We start from the raw sequence: 21,751 nt of genomic DNA, 5'->3' as shown, positions 1-21,751 counted from the left end.
AAGCATATACTTGTCAACATTTGCTTTGTGAGGTTAGGGATTTGTTCAAACTAGCAGCAGGAACTGAAGTTCCTATATGGCTCCTGGTGGGTGGAATCTTGCCAGTCACTCAGCAGCCTACACCACAAATATTTTATGGTGGGCAGCAGCCAGAGGTACTGAACAGTTTACTGTTGCCCTACTCTCTATTTCTTTATGGGAAGCTGTGGGTAAAACAAAGTAGTGCCTCACATGAGAAAGTGGTGATCACCAACCTGATCACCATTCTGACTATAGCCTAATTATAAAGCGAATATAGTCTAATTATAAAGCAGAGAATCTGACATTCCCTGAATATTCTATAATCAAGAATCAGTCACTGGCATTGAAAGAAAGGGATCTGAAATATTCTCCACTAGACAATATTGATGAATGTGAGTTTCTTTTATTAATACACCCCTAAGTTACCAATGGCCATAATAAATTTGTTTTGTAATATACATTTTTTTTTAGTAAAATAGAGCTAGGGAAAAAAATCAAACACATATAGGTGAGGTAATATATTTAAGTAAACTTTATGTACTAATTTCATGTCATCTGCTAGAAAAGCATAAATAGTTCCAAAGACTACAAAAAGTTACATAGACATAGTGTGAGTCAATCTCCTAATTATGAGTCATAAGGGACCCGACAGACACAAAACCACAGAGATATGTGTCCTATTGCGGAAAGCACTCTGTTACCCATATTCTGAGTCTGCATTTGAGATCATGGTTGTCTTTCTTGTGGTGACATATAGTTTCTATCTAAGCTCAGAGATGAAAATAAAATAGCATGCATAGTTTAGACCAAAGGCAAAAGCAATTCAAGCAGATGAGCCTCCAAACACTAAAGAATGATTTACTTAAAACAAAGTAACTTATTAAAAAAAAAACCTTTAAAACGTTGTATATTTTTCTAACAGCAGTGGAAAATAATAAAAAAAAGTTTTATTTTATCTATATTAATAATTTTCTTTTTAAAGCCAATTGAACTCATGGCTTAAATCAGATCAGGTCTTGCAGTTCATTTTCTATAAAAAGCAGCCACAGTCTGTGTAAAAATTCCTGCCTTCTGCCAGCAGAGAAGGGCCCTTGCTCTCAGTGTACAAGCAATGTCCCCTCTTCAGAGGGGTGATATACCACCTGCTAAGTCATACATATGCAATCATTAAGTCCAATGCCTTTTGTTGATGGAGATCTCCCATGATTTATTTACTGAGAGCCCTGATATGTGGCATATTGAATCTCGACAAAGATCCCACTTGCTATCTACCAAAAAAGCCAGAAAAATTTCTGTATTTTTAACCAAAAAATACAGATATATAATATTGATTCCACTTGCTATTTACAAAAGAAACTGTTTGGTGCAGGTGCATTTTTTCCTGAATAAGTAAAAGATGAGCCGTAGAGGCAGGGGAAGGCATGGCGTTGGGCAGTTGGGGAGTCAGCCACTGTAGGACAGCAGCAGCAGCAAACCATTGGAGGCAGCAGCACAAGTTGTCAAACAGGTCTGAGATGTGTGCGGAGCACCAGTACGCTGGTAGATTTATTGAGAGGGCGGACTACAATCATACAGCTACGTCATGTGGAGAGTATTGTGGACTGGGTCTAAGGGGCCGCAAGTGCAGCAAGCTCTTCTTCTGCAGCAGGCTCCGCTTCTGCAGCAACCAGCACAGCCATGACAGGAGCAAAGACAGGAATTAGCCTGGCTAATGTGCCTGTACCTCCCAATGATTCTCCCTTGTTGTTGACGAACAGCCTGAGGATCTGTCATTGCGAATTTCAAAGCAGGAGACAGACTTTGAGACCCTTGGCGATGGTGGTCAGGACTAGCTGGGCGAGGGTTCTGCATCAGTGGCTGCATTTGCAGAGGTTGGCTTAGATGAAAATGAGGATGATGATGACCATGATGTCACCTGGAAACCACCGATGCATGTAAGGGCTAGCAGCAGTTCCGAAACAGACGTAGGGGAAAGGCAGCAGCAACAGACTGGGGATGGAAGGGGCCGCAAATCTGCCTCATGTGAGTCCCAAAGAACACACAGACGAGTGGGCACAAGCAGGGGTACAGTCAGAGAAAATGTGACCGTGGGGGAGATGGAGCTGGAGCAGACGCAGGGCACCCAGCAGACGCAGAGGCAGGCAAAGAAAAGGAGCAGCAGAGTGGTTCCACACACCTCTCCAGTGTGGTCCTTTTTCATGCTGAAAGACGATGACGGGTGCGTAGCAATCTGCATCCTGTGCCAAAGGCAGATTCACAGAGGACAGGCTGGGTACTTGGGTACAACATCCCTGCTTTCCCACGTGCACAAGATCCACAAACTGAAAGTGGGAGCAGTACTTGCGTTCTCTTGAAAGAGGTGTAACCACGTCATCGTCTCTTCTTCCACCTCCATTGACTCCTTCTACACCTCCAACTGTCATTGCTACTACGTCTCAGGAGGTTGGTGACAGCCAGACTTCAAGCTACGAGGAAGTATCAGCTTCTGGCCATAGGTTTTGTGGCGTCAGATGACGTTTGTCGCCAAAAGATGGGTACTCCAGTGACCCCTTCAAATCCCCTAGCTCCCAGTCCCTTCAGCCCACTCTACTGGAGTTCTGCACAAGGCATCAGGCTTTGGGCCCTACCAACCAAAGAGTCATCGAACTCAATTCACGCCTAGCCAAACTATTGGCCTTGCAGCTTCTGTGGTAGAGCATTGCGGACTCTGCTCCCTTCCGTGACCTGATGGCCTGTGCCGAGCGTTGGTGGAATATACCAAGCAGGCATTAATTCACCCGCACAGCTGTTCCCAATTTACAAGCACATGTAATTGGTAACCTCTCCCAGGCATTGGCATTCTCGGTGTCTAGTCAAATCAACGTCACCATGTACAGCTGGACTTGGTACCCCCGTCGAGGGCACGCAGGCACGCCACTACGGCTTCCTTCAAGCACACGCGTTGCCAGGCATTGCTGAAACTGGTGTCCTTGGGGGAGAAAAGTCACATTGGCAGAGATCTCTTGTCTGCTTTGCACAGAGAGGTTGAGGCTTGGCTGACGCCCTCCCGGCTCACAACAGGCAACGTAGTGTGCGACAACGGGGCCTGCTTTGCACACGTACTGAACCTGGTGGTACTCCGCACGTACCCAGGACTGCAAGACTTACTGAGACAGGCTCGCTCCATCTGCAGTCATGTACGCCGATCCCCTACCGCCACTGTAGCGCTTAGCAAGATCCAGCACCAACAGAGGCTTCCACCGCAAAGACTGATTTATGACACTTTGACTAGATGAAACTCTACCCTACACATGCTGCAGTGTCTTTGTGAGCAAAAGCTAGCCATTCGTCATTACTTGGTCAGCGTGGTGCATGGAGGCAGCGGGGCCCTTGGTTCAGCCACACAACTGAGCTATTTTTCCAGTGACCAGTGGCTGCAGATGGAGACGCTGTGCAAGGTACTGGCCCCCTTTGAGCAGGCCACAAACGTTGTTAGTCGGGAGCGGTCAGACTGGAACAATGTCATTCCCATCATCTTTCTGCTTGATAATACCCTATGTGACCTGATGGAAAGTGGTGATGGGAAAGGAGGGGAAGAAATGGAGGAGAGGAGGATGAGGGTGACATTACACTCCATAACGCACAGCCAGTATCAGGAGGAGCAAGAAGGGACACTGGCTGGCATCAGGAGGTTAAAGAGGAGGAGGAAGATGATTATGGTAATGATGATGAGGGAGACCATGTTGGGGCTGCTGAACTGGGCCGGTCCAACCAGCATTTGTGCTGTCACGCCTCAGGCATTGTGCGGGCGATGGAACAACAGGAACTGCTTCAGCTTGAAGAGGAGGAGGTGGGTGATGAGGAAGAAGATGTTTTGGCGCCTACTGAGGGAGAGGAGGAGGATGAGCCCAGGGAACCCCTCTTTCATATGTGTGTCCACATGTTGCGATGCCTACAGAGGGACCCCCGCATTTGCAGCATCAAAAACCGGGATGATTACAGGCTGGCCACCCTTCTGGATCACCGCTACAAAGACAAAATGTCACAGTTTCTACCCAACCCGGCGCAAGAGAAAGAAAAAGCAGAATATTATGTGATCGGCTGTGTGAGGAGTTCCGTGCACCACATTCCACACAGGGAGCTAAAGCGGACACTGCCTACACCGTATTCTCCAGTAGCGGCGGCGGCAGCAACATCAGCAGTAGTGGCAGCAGGCCACACACATCCAAAAGTGCAGGCCAAGGCAGGGGTGATTTTCTGGATGCCTGGTGAAACCTGATGCAGCCACCTGAACAAGTGAAGTGCAAGGGCATAACCATCGAGAAGGGATGAAGCGCATGGTGCACGAATATGTTGGCTCTTTTTTGGTTGTTGGTGTTGACGACAGCAGTTATAAGGAGGATGCCTGTCCTGACAGTAGTGATGCCATTAATTTTTGGGTCAACAGGCTTGAAATCTTCCCGCAGTTGGCAGAGTATGCCATCAAGCTTCTTTTGTGCCCGGCATCCAGTGTTCTGTCCGAAAGACCCTTCAGTGCCGCTGGCGGAGTGGTAACAGACAACAGATCAGGACTGTCGCTGGAAAAAGTAAATCGCCTCACCCTTTTGAAAATGAACGAAAGGTGGGTTACAACAACTATCATATTCCCACTGCAAATGTCACTGATTGACTGACCCAAGGACTCACTAGGCCAACCAAGATGCCTCTGTGAACCCACACTACTCCTGTGCTGAGGCTGTGGCTGCCTATCACCAAAAACTCTGTCAGCTGGGCTTGCCTCAGTTGAATTTTTCCGCTAGTTATCGCAACGTCCAGGGGTGGCATTCTTCGCCAGTGTCATGCCTGCCATTGTGCCAGCTAGCAATTTACTTTACATTTCTGCTGCTTCCTGGAGGCCAACAAACTGCAGATGAAAACCCCCAGTACTGCCACACTGATGGGTACCATTGCCTTTGCCTAATTTTTCAGCTAAGTATTGTAAGATTGAAGGTTGGCATTCATGTCATCCACTTCATGATGCAAACTTGCACAAAACATCTTGGTCTGGCCCTTCTACGTTTAATCACAAATTTCCAATATTTGCATTACACACTTTGGGTTGGCATTGACGATGCAATACACCCAGCTCTAGATGCCAGTTACCAATGCGGTCCACACTCCATCTCATCCACCGCCTCCTCCTCCTGCTGTTGCTGCTGCCTCCTGCCCAGTACTCCATTCACTCAAATTGTATTAAACACTTCTGGGTGTCATTGACAATGCACTACACCCAGCTCTAGATGTCAGTTACCAATGCCCTCCACGCTCTGTCTCAGGGCCCACCCCCTCCTCCTCCTGCTGTTGCTGCGGCCACACACTGCTACTGCTTCTGACCCACGCTCCCTCTCTGGTCCCCCATTCTTTTGCCTAATGTCACCGCGCTACTTGTCCAGAACTTTATGGGTGGCATTCCTAATACATGTCATCCAGGTCATGATGCCAGCTAGCAATTACTATTAATAATATTAAACAGGATTTATAAAGCGTAAACAAATTATGCAGCTATGTAAATTCAATAGGGGTGCGTACATTAAATAGCAACGCGTTTTCCTGCTGTTTTGATGGCAGAGACCCTTTCTCAATGTCCTAACGTTTGTGCTGCATTCTGGGCGCTGTGTAATATGTTGGCGCTATATAAATCCTGTTTATTATTAATAATAATAATAATAATAATATTATTATTAATATGAGGGTGACAACATTGTGACTGCAGGGAGGCCATGCATGTTATGGTTGTCACTTCATAATTGTAAGTGACTTAAAAGAAACTAAACTGCAAATTTTGGCTGGAAATGCAGGCTGTAGATTGACATTAAACAGGACTCCAAGTATATTTCAAGACATGCTACATAATTATGTTTTAATATTAATTTGATTGGGGTATACTAGAAAAAATAGAGACTTGGCATGATTGGATGAATAAAGTGAAAACAACTTCTAATTATCCAAGCAAACTTCCTCCACCCAACTGGTAAATTAACCTCAGCCAATGTATGGTTAAGGATTAATAATGGACAGAACTAAATGTATATGAGTAAAAGTGTAAACTTAAACAGAAACAGTAACAACAATAGTATAATATATCATTTTACAATAGGCATGCAATTCAGTACAACATATACAAAGCATGCCCTATATGCTTGTATCATTCAGATTATCCTAGAATTTTGAACAGATGGGAAATTATTCTGATATAAAATCCAATGATGTATTTTATTTTGTTTGAACAACAGTATTTTAAGGGCTTGTGGCAAAGAGCCCTGGACATGAGTCCACACCGTCACTATTAGTTGCTTTCAAGTTTAATTCAAATTCATTGACCAAATGCATTTAACCTTTAGTTGATTTCCTTCTGACCTGTTTCAATCATTATTTTGCATTTCCATAAACACCCGTCATCATGGGCTTTAAGTAAACGTTTACTTTTACTGGTGTTGTCAATTATTTCTATTCTATTGCTGCTGTTTTAGTTTGTATATAGTGTGTTATTGTAATGTTATCCTCACTATATGTGGTAGGTTGTGTAAAGTTCTGCAATGCATTTTTCTGCAGAAGAGAAAAAAAAATTGTTGCTTTGCACTGTGGGATCATGTGCCAGATCAATAATAGTTAATATTGTCCTCCACCACCAAAGCAGTAATAATTCAATAGGACATAATTTGCCAAATTTGACTTTAGCCCTGCTGCTCCAAAGGGGACCCTAGATCCCTTTCCCAACATTCAAAATAGGGTAGGGGGTTAAGTGCCTGATCTTACAAAAGTAAATTATTAATTGTAGATATCATTCCCTTTGGCAGGGAGTAATATAGGCATATTTCTTTATTAGGCTTAATCATTTGCAATAAAACGTCTGATGGAGGAGCTTTGTTGGAGCTGCTAAATGAAGCAAAATAAATAACTCCCAAAATGTTCACCTAAATACCGCTTTAATTTTTTTAAATGTTTGCAATGTTTTATAGTAACCTATATTTAATTACATGTAGTATTTCACCTTTCTCACATAATAAAATATTTAATGAATCCTTTAGATATGGAATAGTACCTTTTGCTTAAACAGTAAAGCTACAGATACAGATACCATTTCTATACAATGTACTTTAGAACAGCCATATATTTTCCAAACCTAGGATACACCAAAAGCCCCACTTTATGCCAGGGAATTATTTTTCTAATTACTTTGTTTTTAATTCAAAGTTCTCTGTAAATACATTTGAAATCTAATTTGTAATTTTAAGTTTAATTTTTGCCACTAACATGGATGGCAACATTATGTATGATTATAGGACTACGTAAAAGATTATTTGTATCAAAAGCACCTACCCTTTCTCTGATTTCTCCTTGTACTGCATCACGCTTTGTCCAAAAAGAGATTTTTTTCCCGCAGAATAACTCCAAATCTTTCCTGTATCAATATTGAAACACCCAGAAGGGACCAGAACTGCAAAACAAATAAAAAAAGATAATTTAATAGCATCCTTATTTGTATGGATTTCTACGTCTTGTTGCCAGGTTGAAAAAAGACAATCAAGTTCAACCCTTAAGGAAATAAACATATCCCAAATATAAAAACCCTATATACATAGTTGATCCAGAGGAAGGAAAAAATATCCTGGTACATTTTTCTCCAACAGGTGGTAAAAAAATTATTTCCTGATTCCATGAGGCAATTGGATGTTCCCTGGATCAACAGTCTTACTTTAAATCTTTATTACCCAGTTATATTCTGTGCTTCTAGAAAAGCATCCAGCTTTTTCTTAAAGCAATCTCTAGAACTTACTGAAACTACTTTCTGGGGAGCTGATTTCACATTTTCACAAACCTTACAGTGAAGAATCCCTTCCTTTTCCAGAACTTAAACTTCTTTTCCTCCAGATGCAAAGACTGCCCTCTTGTCCTTTGTAACGATACCCTGAATAGTCGGGAAGAGAGTTTTCTACAGGATGATCATACCCACCCAATAATGTCTCTGGCTTGAGCAAAGGGGGTTTGCTGATGATGCTTGAGCCATCATCAGGTTTTCCCTCTGCTCAGCCAATCACAGAGCACTAGAGGTGAATTGGGAGACTTGTCCTCATTTAACCCATAGTGCCTGGGGATCCCACACTGTCAGGAGTCCCACAGCTGTGCTCATAACATGAATGCAGGCGTGGTAATGATCCTTTCATTTGTAAAAAAGTTTAAGTTACACTAAGCACACACATTTAATAACTTTAACATTAAAGCCTCCGCTTATTTTGTACACCTATGTATACATATAAGGAGTTTTATGTACCCCTGTACTCATTCCCCCAGGGTGGGTGTTATGTCACGGATATAATTTGTGACAGTTTAAGCAAATATTGATGGGTTCAATTTGAAGTGTACAAAGAGAAATAACACACAGACTTGAAAGATTATACTATTTAATAATAAAGACAGATAGATAAAACAATGCAGTTACAAAGACTTAGATATAACAAAAATACTTAGCTGCAAAAGTGAGTTGCATTCATCATCCAAGGAGTCTTCCAAATTAATGGCTTGGCAGATGATCAAAAAACATGTTGCATACAGTTACTTCTGGTCAAGGCTAGTTCATTTGGTATGGCACTGTGTTTTAATTACTCAGGAAGGAACTAAGACAATGGCTGGTGTTTGACCAGTACTGACCCATAATCATCCTTAAACCTTACAGGATATGCTGCATTCCTTTAGGATGACCTCATATATGGTATACATATACCAGTATATACTGGTAAAGCATTATTGTTGGTGAGACATAACTGATATCAAATAAATTGTGCTAAACCAACTGTGGGGTGGCAGAGATCCGGGAATCTCCTTATTAAACGGGGCTTCCAGATTCCAAAGTCCTGTTAAAACACCTCAATGGAAGTTTTCATAAAAAGCTTACAATCGCTTGTAAAAGGGCAAAATAAAGGAAAATAAACGTGGCAGAAACGTTCCCATGCATTTTTAACAGTAACAGTCTGTGTGGACCAGGCCTAAATATAAAGACATATATTTAAAAAGCTATATATCTTTTCATATTTTTATACTATATTTATATGTTTACATATATTTATCATAAATATACATATTTATAGATAGATAGACAGAAAAGCGAGGTCTCGCCTGCCTGAGTTCTCAGGGATTTATCACCAGGCGAATCCTCGGGCCTGTAAACAGCTGAAATCAGTTAACTCTTGCCGTTTCTGAAAATATTAGGTCATTTAAAAATATGCTTATTTCTAAGCTATTATATATGTTTGAAAAATTTAAACATATCATACATTTTTATTTAGGGCTAACTGGAAGATGTGTGTTATTTGAAAGAATGATTTTTTAGGGAAATATTGACTTTTAATGGAAGCTCGCTAGCTCCAGCGTATTCTCGACGGCTGAAAATCTGTTAATAAATAGGTTTGAGAGGTCCGGTGCCAAATGGCAAATCTGGCCCACTGAAGCAAAGCAAATACGCATTAATTGAAGTTAAAGGAGAGTCTGAACTTCTCGGTGAGTGGGTGGGTCTGCATAGGTAATTTGAATTTTTAACTTAAAAAACAATTCACTGTTGAGTGATTTTTATCTGTCCGTCCATTCCGTGGTGTGCACTATTGCAGTACAAAAAATGATTTATTCCGCCCAGCAATGTAATTTGCAGCAGCCCCAGCTTCCCTTTAGCGGTGCAGCCTGTGTGTATTTTATCGGCATCCCCAGCACCTTTCTGTGAGGCTGTGCACAGCTGAAGGGGCATTTAGCTCCTGAATCAGTCCTGCACTGCCATTGGCTGCTCAGACTTTATAGCCTCTCTGCTCCCAGTCATCAGTGCCTGTTATAGCGTTGAGCTGGGCTAATCTCTGTAAAGTTTCTAAATTGATTTACTGTTGATAACTTTGCCTCTCCCTGAGCCTGCGAGTTTATGCTGATTGGACCAACCTATTGCCCATGACCCTAACTCTGATTGTGTTTATCCCCAGTGTACTTCCTCTGGTGGTCCTGGGGACACCCGTATGCTGGGGAATGCAACCAGTCTCCCGAGGCTGAGTGGGGGCTTACTAAAGGTAAAGACTGTGGTGTAGATTAGGGGACTGGTCTCTGGGGAGTACTGGTGCTGGACGGGGCCTTACACTTACATTCACAATAAATCTAAAAAAAAATAGGATTCCTTCAGATACCAGGTTTAGTATCAAGAAGCTTGTTTGTTTGATTGAAGGACTTGTTAATGTTGCTTTTTTGCACAGTTTAGGGAAAATGTTTTGTTTTCTTTTGTTTAATTTTTGTGTATGATTTTTCTTTTTGTGTTTTATGAAAAACATTGTTAACATTTTTGAATAAAACAAGATTAATTGCAAAAATCACAACAATAAACAGAAAAAAGTCCTGATTTGTATATAAATCTCATGTATGAGTCTCAGATTTTAGAAGGAGAGTTTAACAATGGGAGTTTTTATATCACCTAGTACAAGTTACCTAATTGACAGAATACTCCAAATGAAATAAAAACACGATAATGATAATATTTTTAAGTAGATGTAAACCCTAATTTAATTAGATGAAGTTTGTGTTCCATTTTTCTTTTCAATAAAATAATTGTTTAACCTTAATCATTGTTTGTTTATTCTCAGTGATACTGATTTCCTGCAGCTTCTTTACTTCCATTTATTTTCTACCTGCATGCACTGCCAGTGCCAGGTGACATTTCTTAGAGTGAGTTTCTTGAAGGGGGGGTGACAACAGTGGGCAATGCCTACATTGTATAATTGCCCCAGCAACTTGTGGTCTCAAATTGGAAGAGTATGTGGGCACATGAAAACACAAGAGTACAACTGGGAGACAGAACTGAGCGTTGATACTCTATAACAGGGGTTCGCAAACTTTTTGGACTACTAGGCAATTTCAGGAGGTCAAGAAGGGACACTAGGCCAGAAGAAACAAGGTTTCTAAGGAAAGGATTTTTCCAACCGTGACTGCAAGCAAGCAGCCTCAGTCTTCCGCTAATCCGTGGTGTAGTCTTTTGTGCGCGTGCTTGGCATCGAAATTCCCCTTGAGATTCGACTGCTTGAAAGTGCTTTTGGTGTCAGTGCACACTAAACACAGGGCTATGTTGCCGCGTTGGACAAAGAAAAATTCAACAGGCCATTCAGGGTTGAAGACATGACGTTCAAGGTCAACCTTCCAGACACTGGTAGCTGCGCATTGCTTCTGCTCTTAAGACATAGTAATTGGGGTTATCGATGATATTGATGATATTGATGATATATACAATAAATAACTAGGGGGGCGGTTAGGTCGGACTGGAACACTGGCTAGGCTGTATCCGGCCTAAAGGCCAGATTTTGCCTATTTCTGCTCTATATCAAGCAGGGCTTGAACAAGAACCGTAAAGTGAAACTCCAAGTAGAGTGAAGCTGTAAAATTATGAAACAAATGGGGTATAACTTCCTTTTTACTTTGATTCTTACAGTTTTTCAATCTAGTACCATTTGATGTTTCATTGTACGCATATGTAAAGCTAACATAGCCATTGTATGTTTAAAAGCTATATGGATATTATCTTTCAACCCTTCTGTCTTCCCTTTCCTCACTCCATGCCTCTGCCCTATTCTTCTAATCCTTACTCATTCAAGTTCTCACTCCCTCCACTACTCAAGCAAACCCATGAAACTCTCATTGACATTGTGGTCTCCAAGGGGCACTGTCAATATGTCATCACCTCAGCTGCATATATTATCGTATTTTACTGATAAACATACAAAGCAACATGAGTATAACTTATACACATTAGCAACACATAAGCAAAAGGTACTTTTGTTGGTTTAGGTCTACATTAATAGTAGGGCCTCTAGGTATTATTTTAAAAATCTCTGCAGATTTTATAAACTGAAATACTGCTTGTGATTTTAATGATTGTGTTCACATCCACTTTAAACATTTTATAAATTAAGAAAAAGTTGCAGAATGACAGCAACCTATAGAGAGACTGCAGCAAAAACCATCAGGAAACTGAAAGCCGAATGTGGTTCCTGAGCAACTAGTTGGGGGAGCACTGCACTTGCTGTGTAATTTGCTTGCTGCCTCTTCTAACTTTGAAGTATATCAATAGTATAACCAAAAGGTATAAAAGCAGTCAACCACATTTCTGCTTACCTAACAACCCAGGTTCAACATATTTACTAAACTAATTACCTTTGTGAATGCCTCTCAATTGAACTGAGTCCCTATGCCTGGGGTATTTGAGATAACAGAATGCTTGTTCACATCTCATACAAAATGATAGTGGTAATGTGGCCTACTATTTAGATACAGGATATGCAATCAATCATATCATTGTAGGTGGTGTAGGTGGTAGATAGACAACTTTGTTTTTCCAGAATGGCATGCCTTTTCATGACATTTTAATAATTTTGGTTACATAGCATAAAAAATAAGTCATAGCATTTTTCACAGTAACTTTTACTATTTTCTGTTCTTCAACTTTGCTGTTAATATTATTATTTAGTATTATTATATAGCACCAACATATTACTTAGCACTTTACAAAGTACAAAGTTATGTCACTAGCTCCAAGGAGCTCGCAATCTAATGTCCCTACCATTGTCATATGTTTTTAATACAGTCTATGGGCAATTTTGGGGGGAAGCCAGTTAACCTAACTGCATGTTTTTGGAATGTAGGAGGAAACCCATGCAAACATGGGGAGAACCTCCCAATTTCATGCAGATAGTGTCCTGGCTGAGAGTTATTCCTTTGTGTTTCATGATAGATGTCATGATTTTACTTAGGCAAACCCATAAGAGAAAGAACTCACACAATGAAGTTTGCAACCAGGCTTTCAAATTATATCCAGCTTTGTGTTATTCACCTTATTATTTAAATAATTATTATTATTTAAAATATTTTTTAATATAAAAATACATCTAGAATTCAGATACACAAATTAGTCTTTGCAGTTTTGTTTAGTTGTGTGTTTTAAAATAGTTTGCAATATCAGTACAATTTTTAAAAATTGACATTTTTTGTGCTATACTTTATAGCTCATTTGAAACAATGTTACTTGCTTTAGAAAATCCAGCTGCTGTTTTTACTGACATTATGCACTCTCTTTCTAAAAATGACAATGCAAACCAGGACCGTAAAATTAGATATGTTGCAAATCAGTATTTGTAACTTGATTTATTCTCTTTTGCATGTGTATCATATTGTATATATGGAATCCCCATATTCAAATTTTGTTGTCATTAGAATCTTCGATTACATATCTATCCTGTGCTACATCTGATTATAAAATTAATTCAGTACAACAAACTAAACATAGGTTAGGCTGCACGAAGTATGAACAGAAAGAGATAAAGAATATTTTACAAGTGTCATTATTTTAATGACCCGACCGCAAAACAAATTACATTTAAAGTTCTGCACAAATTTACTATATTTGTAAAAAGAAAACTTACATAGTATAAGAATGAAGCATCCAGTTTTTGTTCCAGTCCTGATTATTCCAATAGGCCCAGTCCGATAGTTCCATTTCATATACATCGTTGTACTGTGTGCAGCATTCAGAGACGGGAGTGGAGGTATTGTCAGAAGTGGGGAACTGCTTCGCAATACATCATTGTGTGACTTGTGGCGTGTCTTGTGTCTGCTCTACATCTACTGTGTTTGCCTCAGTAACCACTCTTTCACTACTTGTTTACTGGAACTGGCCTTTCTTATGGGGGAAAAGACTTATTTATGAATACACATTTTGATGTTCCTTGAAAAGATACAAGATACAGTAACATCATCTAATCTTATGATACTTATGATACTCCAGTATTCAAAATCAGATATTTTTTCACAGAATTCTTATCGCAAGTTATTAAGCCACAGGGACCTTTGCTTTACTAAAGTTTTGGAACTGATAATAAATCAAATACTTATAATACTATTAAAGTAAATAAAATTAATAAATACATTTTATGTATAGTATTTATTATTTTCATTCAACTGTGCTGTTTGCTTTGTAGGTTATTTTATTGGTAAATTATGTAAAGTTATATAAAGTTCTATAATTACCTTTGAAACTGGTTAAACACAAACCATCATCTTGTTTTGCATTGTGTTTTTACTGCGTTTTATGCCTTGTTTCACAATTTTGTATAAATCTTTACTTTACAAAAAATTATTTAGCACATTTGTGTTGGTCACTTTCTGTCACTGCCACTGTTTACAAAAAGCTCATGTTTTTCATAGTAGCACCAGGCCAATATACAAAATCATACTGTAATCTACATATAGGTTCTTTAAAATCAAGTTGCAATTAATATAAATATACATCATAAGGCCTGATTTATTAAAGCTCTCCAAGGCTGGAGAAGATACGCTTTTATAAGTGAACCTGGGTGATCCAGCAAACCTGGAATGAATTTGTTAGCAAGGGGTTTCATTCCTGGACCTGATCCATTCCAGGTTTGCTGGATCACTCAGGTTCACAGATGCAGGTTGTGTAATCATGAGAGTCTAGAAAATGCACAGCACATTTTTTTCTAAAAATTAGGCCTTGATTAATATCAGTGTTCCCCAACCGAAGAGGGTTCTTCTAGACCAGAGGTCAGCAAACTCCAGCCCTTAAGCCAGATGTGGCCTAGCCAGTAGTCCGTTCCGGCCTAACGTCCCCTAGTTTTTTAATGGTCGATCTGGCCTAATCCCGGCCAGCAGGGGCGGCAATCCACGTAAGTTTAAAAGTAAGTTAAATCAACTAATGATTATTTTTTTTATTTAATTTTTTTTTTTTTTTATTATTTGAAATTCTCAACATTAGAACCTGATATTGTATCTGTCTTTAAGAACATGCAACATTATGTTTCCCATTGATCGTACTGTATTTTTAAATAAAAAACCTTTTCTTTGGACACCTTGTTTCTTCTGGCCTAGTATACCTTCTTGACCTCCTGAAATGGCCTAGTAGTCCAAAAAGTTTACTGATCCCTGCTCTAGTGGTTGGACTTGTTTTTGAGCAATAAGTAATTTGTGCCTCTCAGGTCAGTTTTAGTGACACCAGTGATCTTTTTGTCTATCCGTAAGGTTGACATTCTTCCCACTGTCTAGAGCCATTCTTCTCAATGTCCATACTAGGATACTGTGAGCTGTGAATAAGTAATTATAGTCGGGATTCCATGAAGACCTGAAAGTTATTTAACGGGTTCACCTGTTTTTAAAAGGTAGAGCAAGGCTGATCTATATGTTGTGCCCCCCTTATTATCCAATGTCTACGGCTTGGGCCACTCCTAGACCAGACTGTATTGCTCATCTGTAGTGTAGTCTATTGAGAGGTCTAACAACGGTCAAGGCTGTGGTTTCTAGCATGAGCAACTGTATCACGAATTTGACTGAACTAAATTGCAAATCCTTTAGCAGATAAGACAGTAGGTGTTTGCAATTTTTTGGGTTCAGCTGTTTCGCCAGGGTTTGTGTTCTTGATCACGTATCTTGGACCAGTATTTATTGGCCAGATTTATTTATTGGCCAGATAAAAGTATTATACCTGCCTTTGCTTTCCTATTTTGATGCTGCAAGCATTTGAGCTGTCAGCCTTTTTTAATTAAACATATTTATTTATTTAAACATTTTTATTTATTTATTTACAAAACCAGTGTAAAATATACAAAATAAAATGGTACAGGGGCATACCAGTGGTCTGCAGCTCTGGCCAGTGTACTGCGGACCATAACCCCTTTATGGATCGCAGGCTGAGGGCCGTGGGTGGGTTGTGTCTCTAGACCCGAGATGGGAGAGTGGGTGGGATCTGGCATCATGACGTCACCTGAGTGACGTCATGTGTGGTCTGGAGAGGGTAAATTTATTTATCGGTGGGTCAGAAAAGGTTGGGGACCACTGCTAAAAGGGATTGCAAAACTTCAGAAAAATGTTCAAATCTAGATACCTTGTCAGCCTTTTTATTCTTAGCCAGAAGCAAACCTATAGAAAGCACTTAGGAAACCTGATACATACATGTTTGTTCCAGGTAAGTGACAGCACTTACCTGGGTTGAGCATCTTTATATGCGCAAATAAGGTTTACTGACACCCAATATTGGACATATTGGTAATAATCTACCTTTAAAAGTCAGCAGCAATGATACCTTACATATGGAAATAGAAAGACTTACATTTGCTTTATTTAATACACAATTACTGCAAACAAAAATCAAAACCCTGACCTCTTTAGATAATTTCTCAACTTTTTCTCATCATTGGTCTTCCCTTGTCACGCAAACATGCAGCAGACAAAGACAGAATCCTTCATAATTGTGCTTGTGATTTAGGGGGTGAGGACTTTGCAGTACTGAGATAAAGCTACTGTTCTGTAAATGCCTGTCTATGTTGGCTTGTACTCTGCGGCTTTTCTCTTAAGCTTGTCAGATGTGCTCTATTTCCTTCCTCTATATGTGGCAGACTGCTCTGGGGCCCTGAGGTTTCCAATAACTGCAACATAACTGTCTCTATAAGCATTACACACCTGCGACATCCTTTTTAATTTTAGTAGTAATGGAAAGGTTGAATAAGATGAACACTGGGGTTTTAATGGGGGGAGCATGAGCAATTTTTGGTTTGGGATACATGCCATATTATATTTCAAGTTGAATATATATTAATACACTAAAAATGCCTGTTTTAGGGTCCATGTACACTTCTTCAATGTACACTTCTTCAAAGTGTATTTTTAGATGCAAAGCTTCTTTGGAGTATTGAATAAAGCAGGGAATAGTTAAACCCACTGTTAAGTTTTCTATTGTCTCTCTGCTATAAAAAAGTAGATTTAAAATGTGCAAAATAGTAAGAAATGAAGGTAATCTATGTTTATCCTATGTAGAATTGCCCTGTTGTTTCCTCTTGCAGCATCTACATTACTACAGGATGTAGGGAATGCCGGTAGCACAGGAACACAGACACTATCAACGCAAAGATCTGCAACACAGCAGAATTTTAAGACAGACCACATAAAAAAGTAAGTATACTCTCATCCTTTTTTTGCATGCTGGCTTTCTTGCATTTGCTGCACATAATTAACATTTAGGATCTCTTTGATTTACACTTTACAAACCAATATACAAGTCATTTATACCAGTCTGAAATGCATAAACTTACTATCAATGGGATAAATAAAAACAAGTTCAGTGTCAGTTGCTATTTCTTTGCATCATAGAGGCCTGATTTATCAAAGTTCTGGTCAAGGATAAAATTGCAAATCACAGGACCCTGACTCATTATACATTGTTAGTCAGTAGACTGTGCTGCACCACCAAAAACAGTCATTATTAACATGGTGGTAGTGGCCTATGTTGAATCCCTATTATAGTCTCCATAAAGACTGGTGATTATTAGCCATGATGGCACCCATAATTATAGTCTCCATTATTACTGATGACCAGTGGACTATACTACAACCCTAATTATGGTAACCGTTAAGAATAGTGACCATTGACCTATATTGCAACTCTAATATCCAAGTCCATAAACACTAGTGATGAGTGGTCTATACTGCATAAACAATAATGGTATCTACAAAGACTGGTCAGGTGATATATACTGTAGTTCTAGATTCCTAAACATTGGTTACCAGTGGCTTATATTGCACCTCCAGAGATAAACAGTCTTGGACAGTGGTACACCTAATTACAGTTCTCATAAAAATGGTGGTCAGTATTATGCCCTAATTTAAGTCCACATTTAGAATTTTTTTTACAAAGTGTTTTTTATTCAACCATAAAACAACAGCTAGGTTATCCAACATGATCAATGTTTTACCTTCTCCTACATGATTACACTTTAAATTAATTGACAGAATTTGGATAAAGCCGATGTGTTTTTTTTGGCTACCCAGCATTGGCTGTTTCTTTTTTGCTTGGTCTGGTCCTGCAGCTTGTATTTTAACCTTTTTGAGCTGGGAGCTAGGCCAGGTAGCTGACGTCTCTTTAGAGCTTTTTTTGGCTTTAGGTTCAAGTTATTAATTATAATGTTGTCACTGACATACTCTAAACTCTTCAATTACCCACAAGAGCACATTGATACTACTTGGATTACAGTTTTAAACCCCCCAAAGACAGTTTACTGATCCCCTCGTAATGTTACCTAACCCAGAAGAGACATCACTGTATTACTTAAGTCTTAGACATTTATTTTCAATACTGTTGGGAGACACTCCATAAAAATGAAAAATCACTAATCAAAAATCTTTATATGAATTTTAAATGATTTTTTAAATGATAAATATTTGATTAAAATATCCTAAGCAGACATTAAATTGAATGAAAGAATACGGTACTACATGTGCCCAAAATTGTATGCAAGAGGAAAGATGATGAAAAGGAGCTTTTGGAGTGACATTCTGCTTCTACTACTAAAATAAATAAATACCACAAATAAATAAATCCCTCCACAATCTGATTCCAGTAGGTCTCAGATTCTTTCTTCTATCGGGCAGGGACTGGACACTGGGTGCCACCATATTGTTTTGTCTTCTTATTTCACCTGATCTCGCACCTGTGACTTTTCCTCCTGAAAATGAATAAGTGCCGATCTCACTGCCCATGTGTGAGATTGGCACTTTTTTTTACATTCCAGGAAAAATCGTTATGCGCATGCCTGAGATTAGCATGCTCAGAAGGAACAGCTTGAGGCCTCCTGAGATACGTATGTATGTGAGGAGGATCTGTCTTTCCATGGTGGTAAAAACAGAAAGTGAGGGGTCTCCCCAAAGAAATTTAGGTAACACACACACCCTTAGCCCCCCTTGTATATATTGTTTAAAATGTCACTTGTTTCAATCTTAACACATTTTTTTTTTCAAATAGCCCAATTTAAATTTAAGATAATGAAGTCTAATCTTTAAGCACAGGACAAAAAAATAAATATATTAAATATATTAAATCACAGAACAAAAACTCTTCGGTATTAAAGGTGAGAGAATTTTTAAGCACTTGCAGGCTCCTGTCCTTTGCAGCATCCTCTTTGGCTGTCTCTGGCTTCACTACCCTTTAAACCATTGATATGTAATATGCAGTGAGTAAAGAAAAATCTATATACACTTATCCGGGGTCAGCCAATCCATTGGCATGATCATTAGAAAATCAGAAAAGACTGCCCTATATTTCACTCCTGACACAGGTATTTTTATATAATTATTGGTCTTTTTTAAATGGAAATGGCCATTCTTTAACAGGTAATTGTTACCCCAAATAAACAACTCATTGCTTTGCCAACAATGTTTATTATGAATATATAATGTAGAATACAGACTGACAGAAATGGATGATTTCATACAAAAATAATATATAAACAGAACAGTTAAGGCAGACTTTTTTTATCCAGTACAGCAGTGCAGATAAAGAGATATATATAATAACCACCAACAACACATAAACCACAGATTACAAATAACACTCACATAGATATAAAAAAAAAACAACAAAAAAACATGCCTATTTGGGGATCAAATGTAGCATTGTTACGGCAAAGCAGCATTTATAGACCAGCAGAAACCATTAAAAAAAACCCAGATAATAACCTGGACAGTATGAGGTTAATGATATAGAGAGATATGTCGTTTTTATACCTTCAAAACAGTTTTTATCAGCCAAATGACCATAAATCTTGCTAAATATTTGTTAAGCTGAAAAATCCCAACAGAAGTTTATCAAGGTTGAGTCAACCATGCAATCAGGTCAATTTACGAAGCTGCAATGCAAGTGTCATTTTCTGAAATGATCAGTCTTTTCAGGCATGCAAAGGGATCAGATCTTTTTTGGCCATTTCAGGGGTAGGCAGGAGCACACTAGGCCGGACTCCCTCTTGAGTCCCGCCCTAATGGCTCCCCCCCACCTGTAACACTCCCTGAAGGGAAATCCCTCTCCTCTACCTATGTAAATAGGGAACATTCCCTCTCCTCCGTATGCATTGCGGAGGAGAGGGAATTCCCTTCAGGGAGCCACAGCAAGAGGAGGCTCAAGAGCGGCTCCTGTAGTTTGTTCCAGCCTAATCCCCGCCAGAGTCGCGGGTTGCCGGCCGGCATTAGGCCGGATCAGCCAGGGGGTGTTAGGCCGGAACAAACCACGAGCTAGGCCGCAACTGGCCTAAAGGCCGGAGTTTGCTGACCTCTGTTATAGGCTCTTAGGGTATGCTCAGACTGGCAGTCTTTTACTACAGCATTTACTGTCCTTTACAGGCTGATATTTGGAGGCTGCAAAAATCTAGTTCAGGGTTGAACTAAAAAATGTGCTTGCAAAACATTTGCATGAGTGGTCAGAAGTGTTTTAAATTCAAGTCTATGGAGGCGGAAGATGCTAAATTTAGCATCTGAGAATATGTGTGGCAATAATTTCACATCCTATTACCTGTCAGAGGAAGGATAAGAGATGGATGCATTCAGTTCAAATTTTAACTAAAGAAAATATCACTTTTTAATGCAAATAACAGCTATTACACTTTAGTAAATGGAAGCTAAAGTAAATAAACCTGATAATAGAGACAAATGGAGGTAAATATTTTAAAGGTAAGTATGAAGAGATATATTCATTTAAAGGAAGGCTGTCTTAAAATACATCCAGGGCCTGCTTCTGGTCAACTCTATTAAAAAAAATATTAGTTTATGGTCCGTCTTTGGCTTAAAAGCAGAGCTCAAGCCATTACAAAAAACAATAGTCCTGTATTAATGATATTGCAGTCATGTTAAAGTAAAGGAGGAAACAACTGGCAAGAGTGGCTTTGGCAAAGTGAGAGGAAGATGACGGCAAAATGGATTAGGTTATTACTGTGTGCGATCCCACCCCCTTGTAACAATACGCAATAGATTTTTCATACATGGTGGTGTTGTGTGCATGTGTGGGGACCAAATACAGCCATCAGATGAGTATTGTCATAAGCAGCAAGCTTCCAGAACGTGAGGTCCACAATGATGTTCTTTATATTCTCTCACTATGGATTTCTTTGAACATTGAATATTCTTTTGCATACACTGAGTCCCAACTCATTATTTTTACATTCCTATAGGAATCTCTTGCATACTTTTTAGTGCTGACTTAAAGTGGTCAGTTATTCTCTGTGGGATTTATTGAATAGCACATGTTGAATTGTGATCATCTTACACAACCTTGTTTTATCTAAAATCTTTGAGACTACTGTAGTGTTAAAGAAGTTCTGTTTAATATCTGGTATTTTTGTAAATTGCAGTACAGGATGTCAATACCTTTACCAGTATATCAATTAGACTTCAAATATAAAAGAGGCTGAAAAAAATGTTCCAGACAGTGTTGATCACAGCAACCAGATTACCCAGGAACCCCTGCAACATCCAAAAAAATTGCAGATGGTGCGGATTGCTATGCAATTGCTATGAACATCTAAACACAGAACCTGACATTTTAATCAAACTATAGCTACACCTTTGTAGCCTTGTTATTTATCAGCATTATTTTAAAGTCCACTTTTTATTTGAATGAAGACATTTTTTGACAATATTCCAGAATCGGTGAAATGTCTATTTAGTAAACAGTATATCTGGAGTGAGGAGTCTTGGCTATCCTTGGAACTCAGACATTTTCATCATTTGATGGGCTTGTTGACACAGACTTTAGAGGCTCCAGTTCCTCTTCTTTTCCTTTTTCTTGAGCTCTGGAAATCAACAGACTCCACCCTAAAAACAGTTAAAAAAATAAGTGTCACAATTTTAAATATATTGATGAGCCATGCAATTA

At 39.2% G+C, this 21,751-nt stretch overlaps 2 protein-coding genes across 3 annotated transcripts in view; both read right to left on the bottom strand.

The window, feature by feature from the left end:
• Positions 1-13,655, bottom strand: part of ITGAE (integrin subunit alpha E) — a 47,616-nt gene extending 33,961 nt beyond the window's left edge. The window contains 2 exon segments of the mRNA XM_072431067.1: positions 7,360-7,477; positions 13,473-13,655. Coding sequence (XP_072287168.1) covers positions 7,360-7,477; positions 13,473-13,557 — 203 coding nt within the window. The 5' untranslated portion in view covers positions 13,558-13,655.
• A 5,594-nt stretch (positions 13,656-19,249) lies between these two features.
• Positions 19,250-21,751, bottom strand: part of LOC140344111 (transient receptor potential cation channel subfamily V member 1-like) — a 45,832-nt gene continuing 43,330 nt past the window's right edge. For both annotated transcript variants that reach the window (XM_072431055.1, XM_072431061.1), the window contains exon 16: positions 19,250-21,690. In XM_072431055.1, coding sequence (XP_072287156.1) covers positions 21,587-21,690 — 104 coding nt within the window. In that variant the 3' untranslated portion in view covers positions 19,250-21,586. The remainder of the gene's footprint in view (positions 21,691-21,751) is intronic.

This window comes from Pyxicephalus adspersus, chromosome 1 (assembly GCF_032062135.1).
Source record: "Pyxicephalus adspersus chromosome 1, UCB_Pads_2.0, whole genome shotgun sequence".
Taxonomy (NCBI): Eukaryota; Metazoa; Chordata; class Amphibia; order Anura; family Pyxicephalidae; genus Pyxicephalus; species Pyxicephalus adspersus.
Note: the sequence above shows the minus strand (reverse complement) of the source record. Positions and strands in the feature narration are given on the sequence as shown.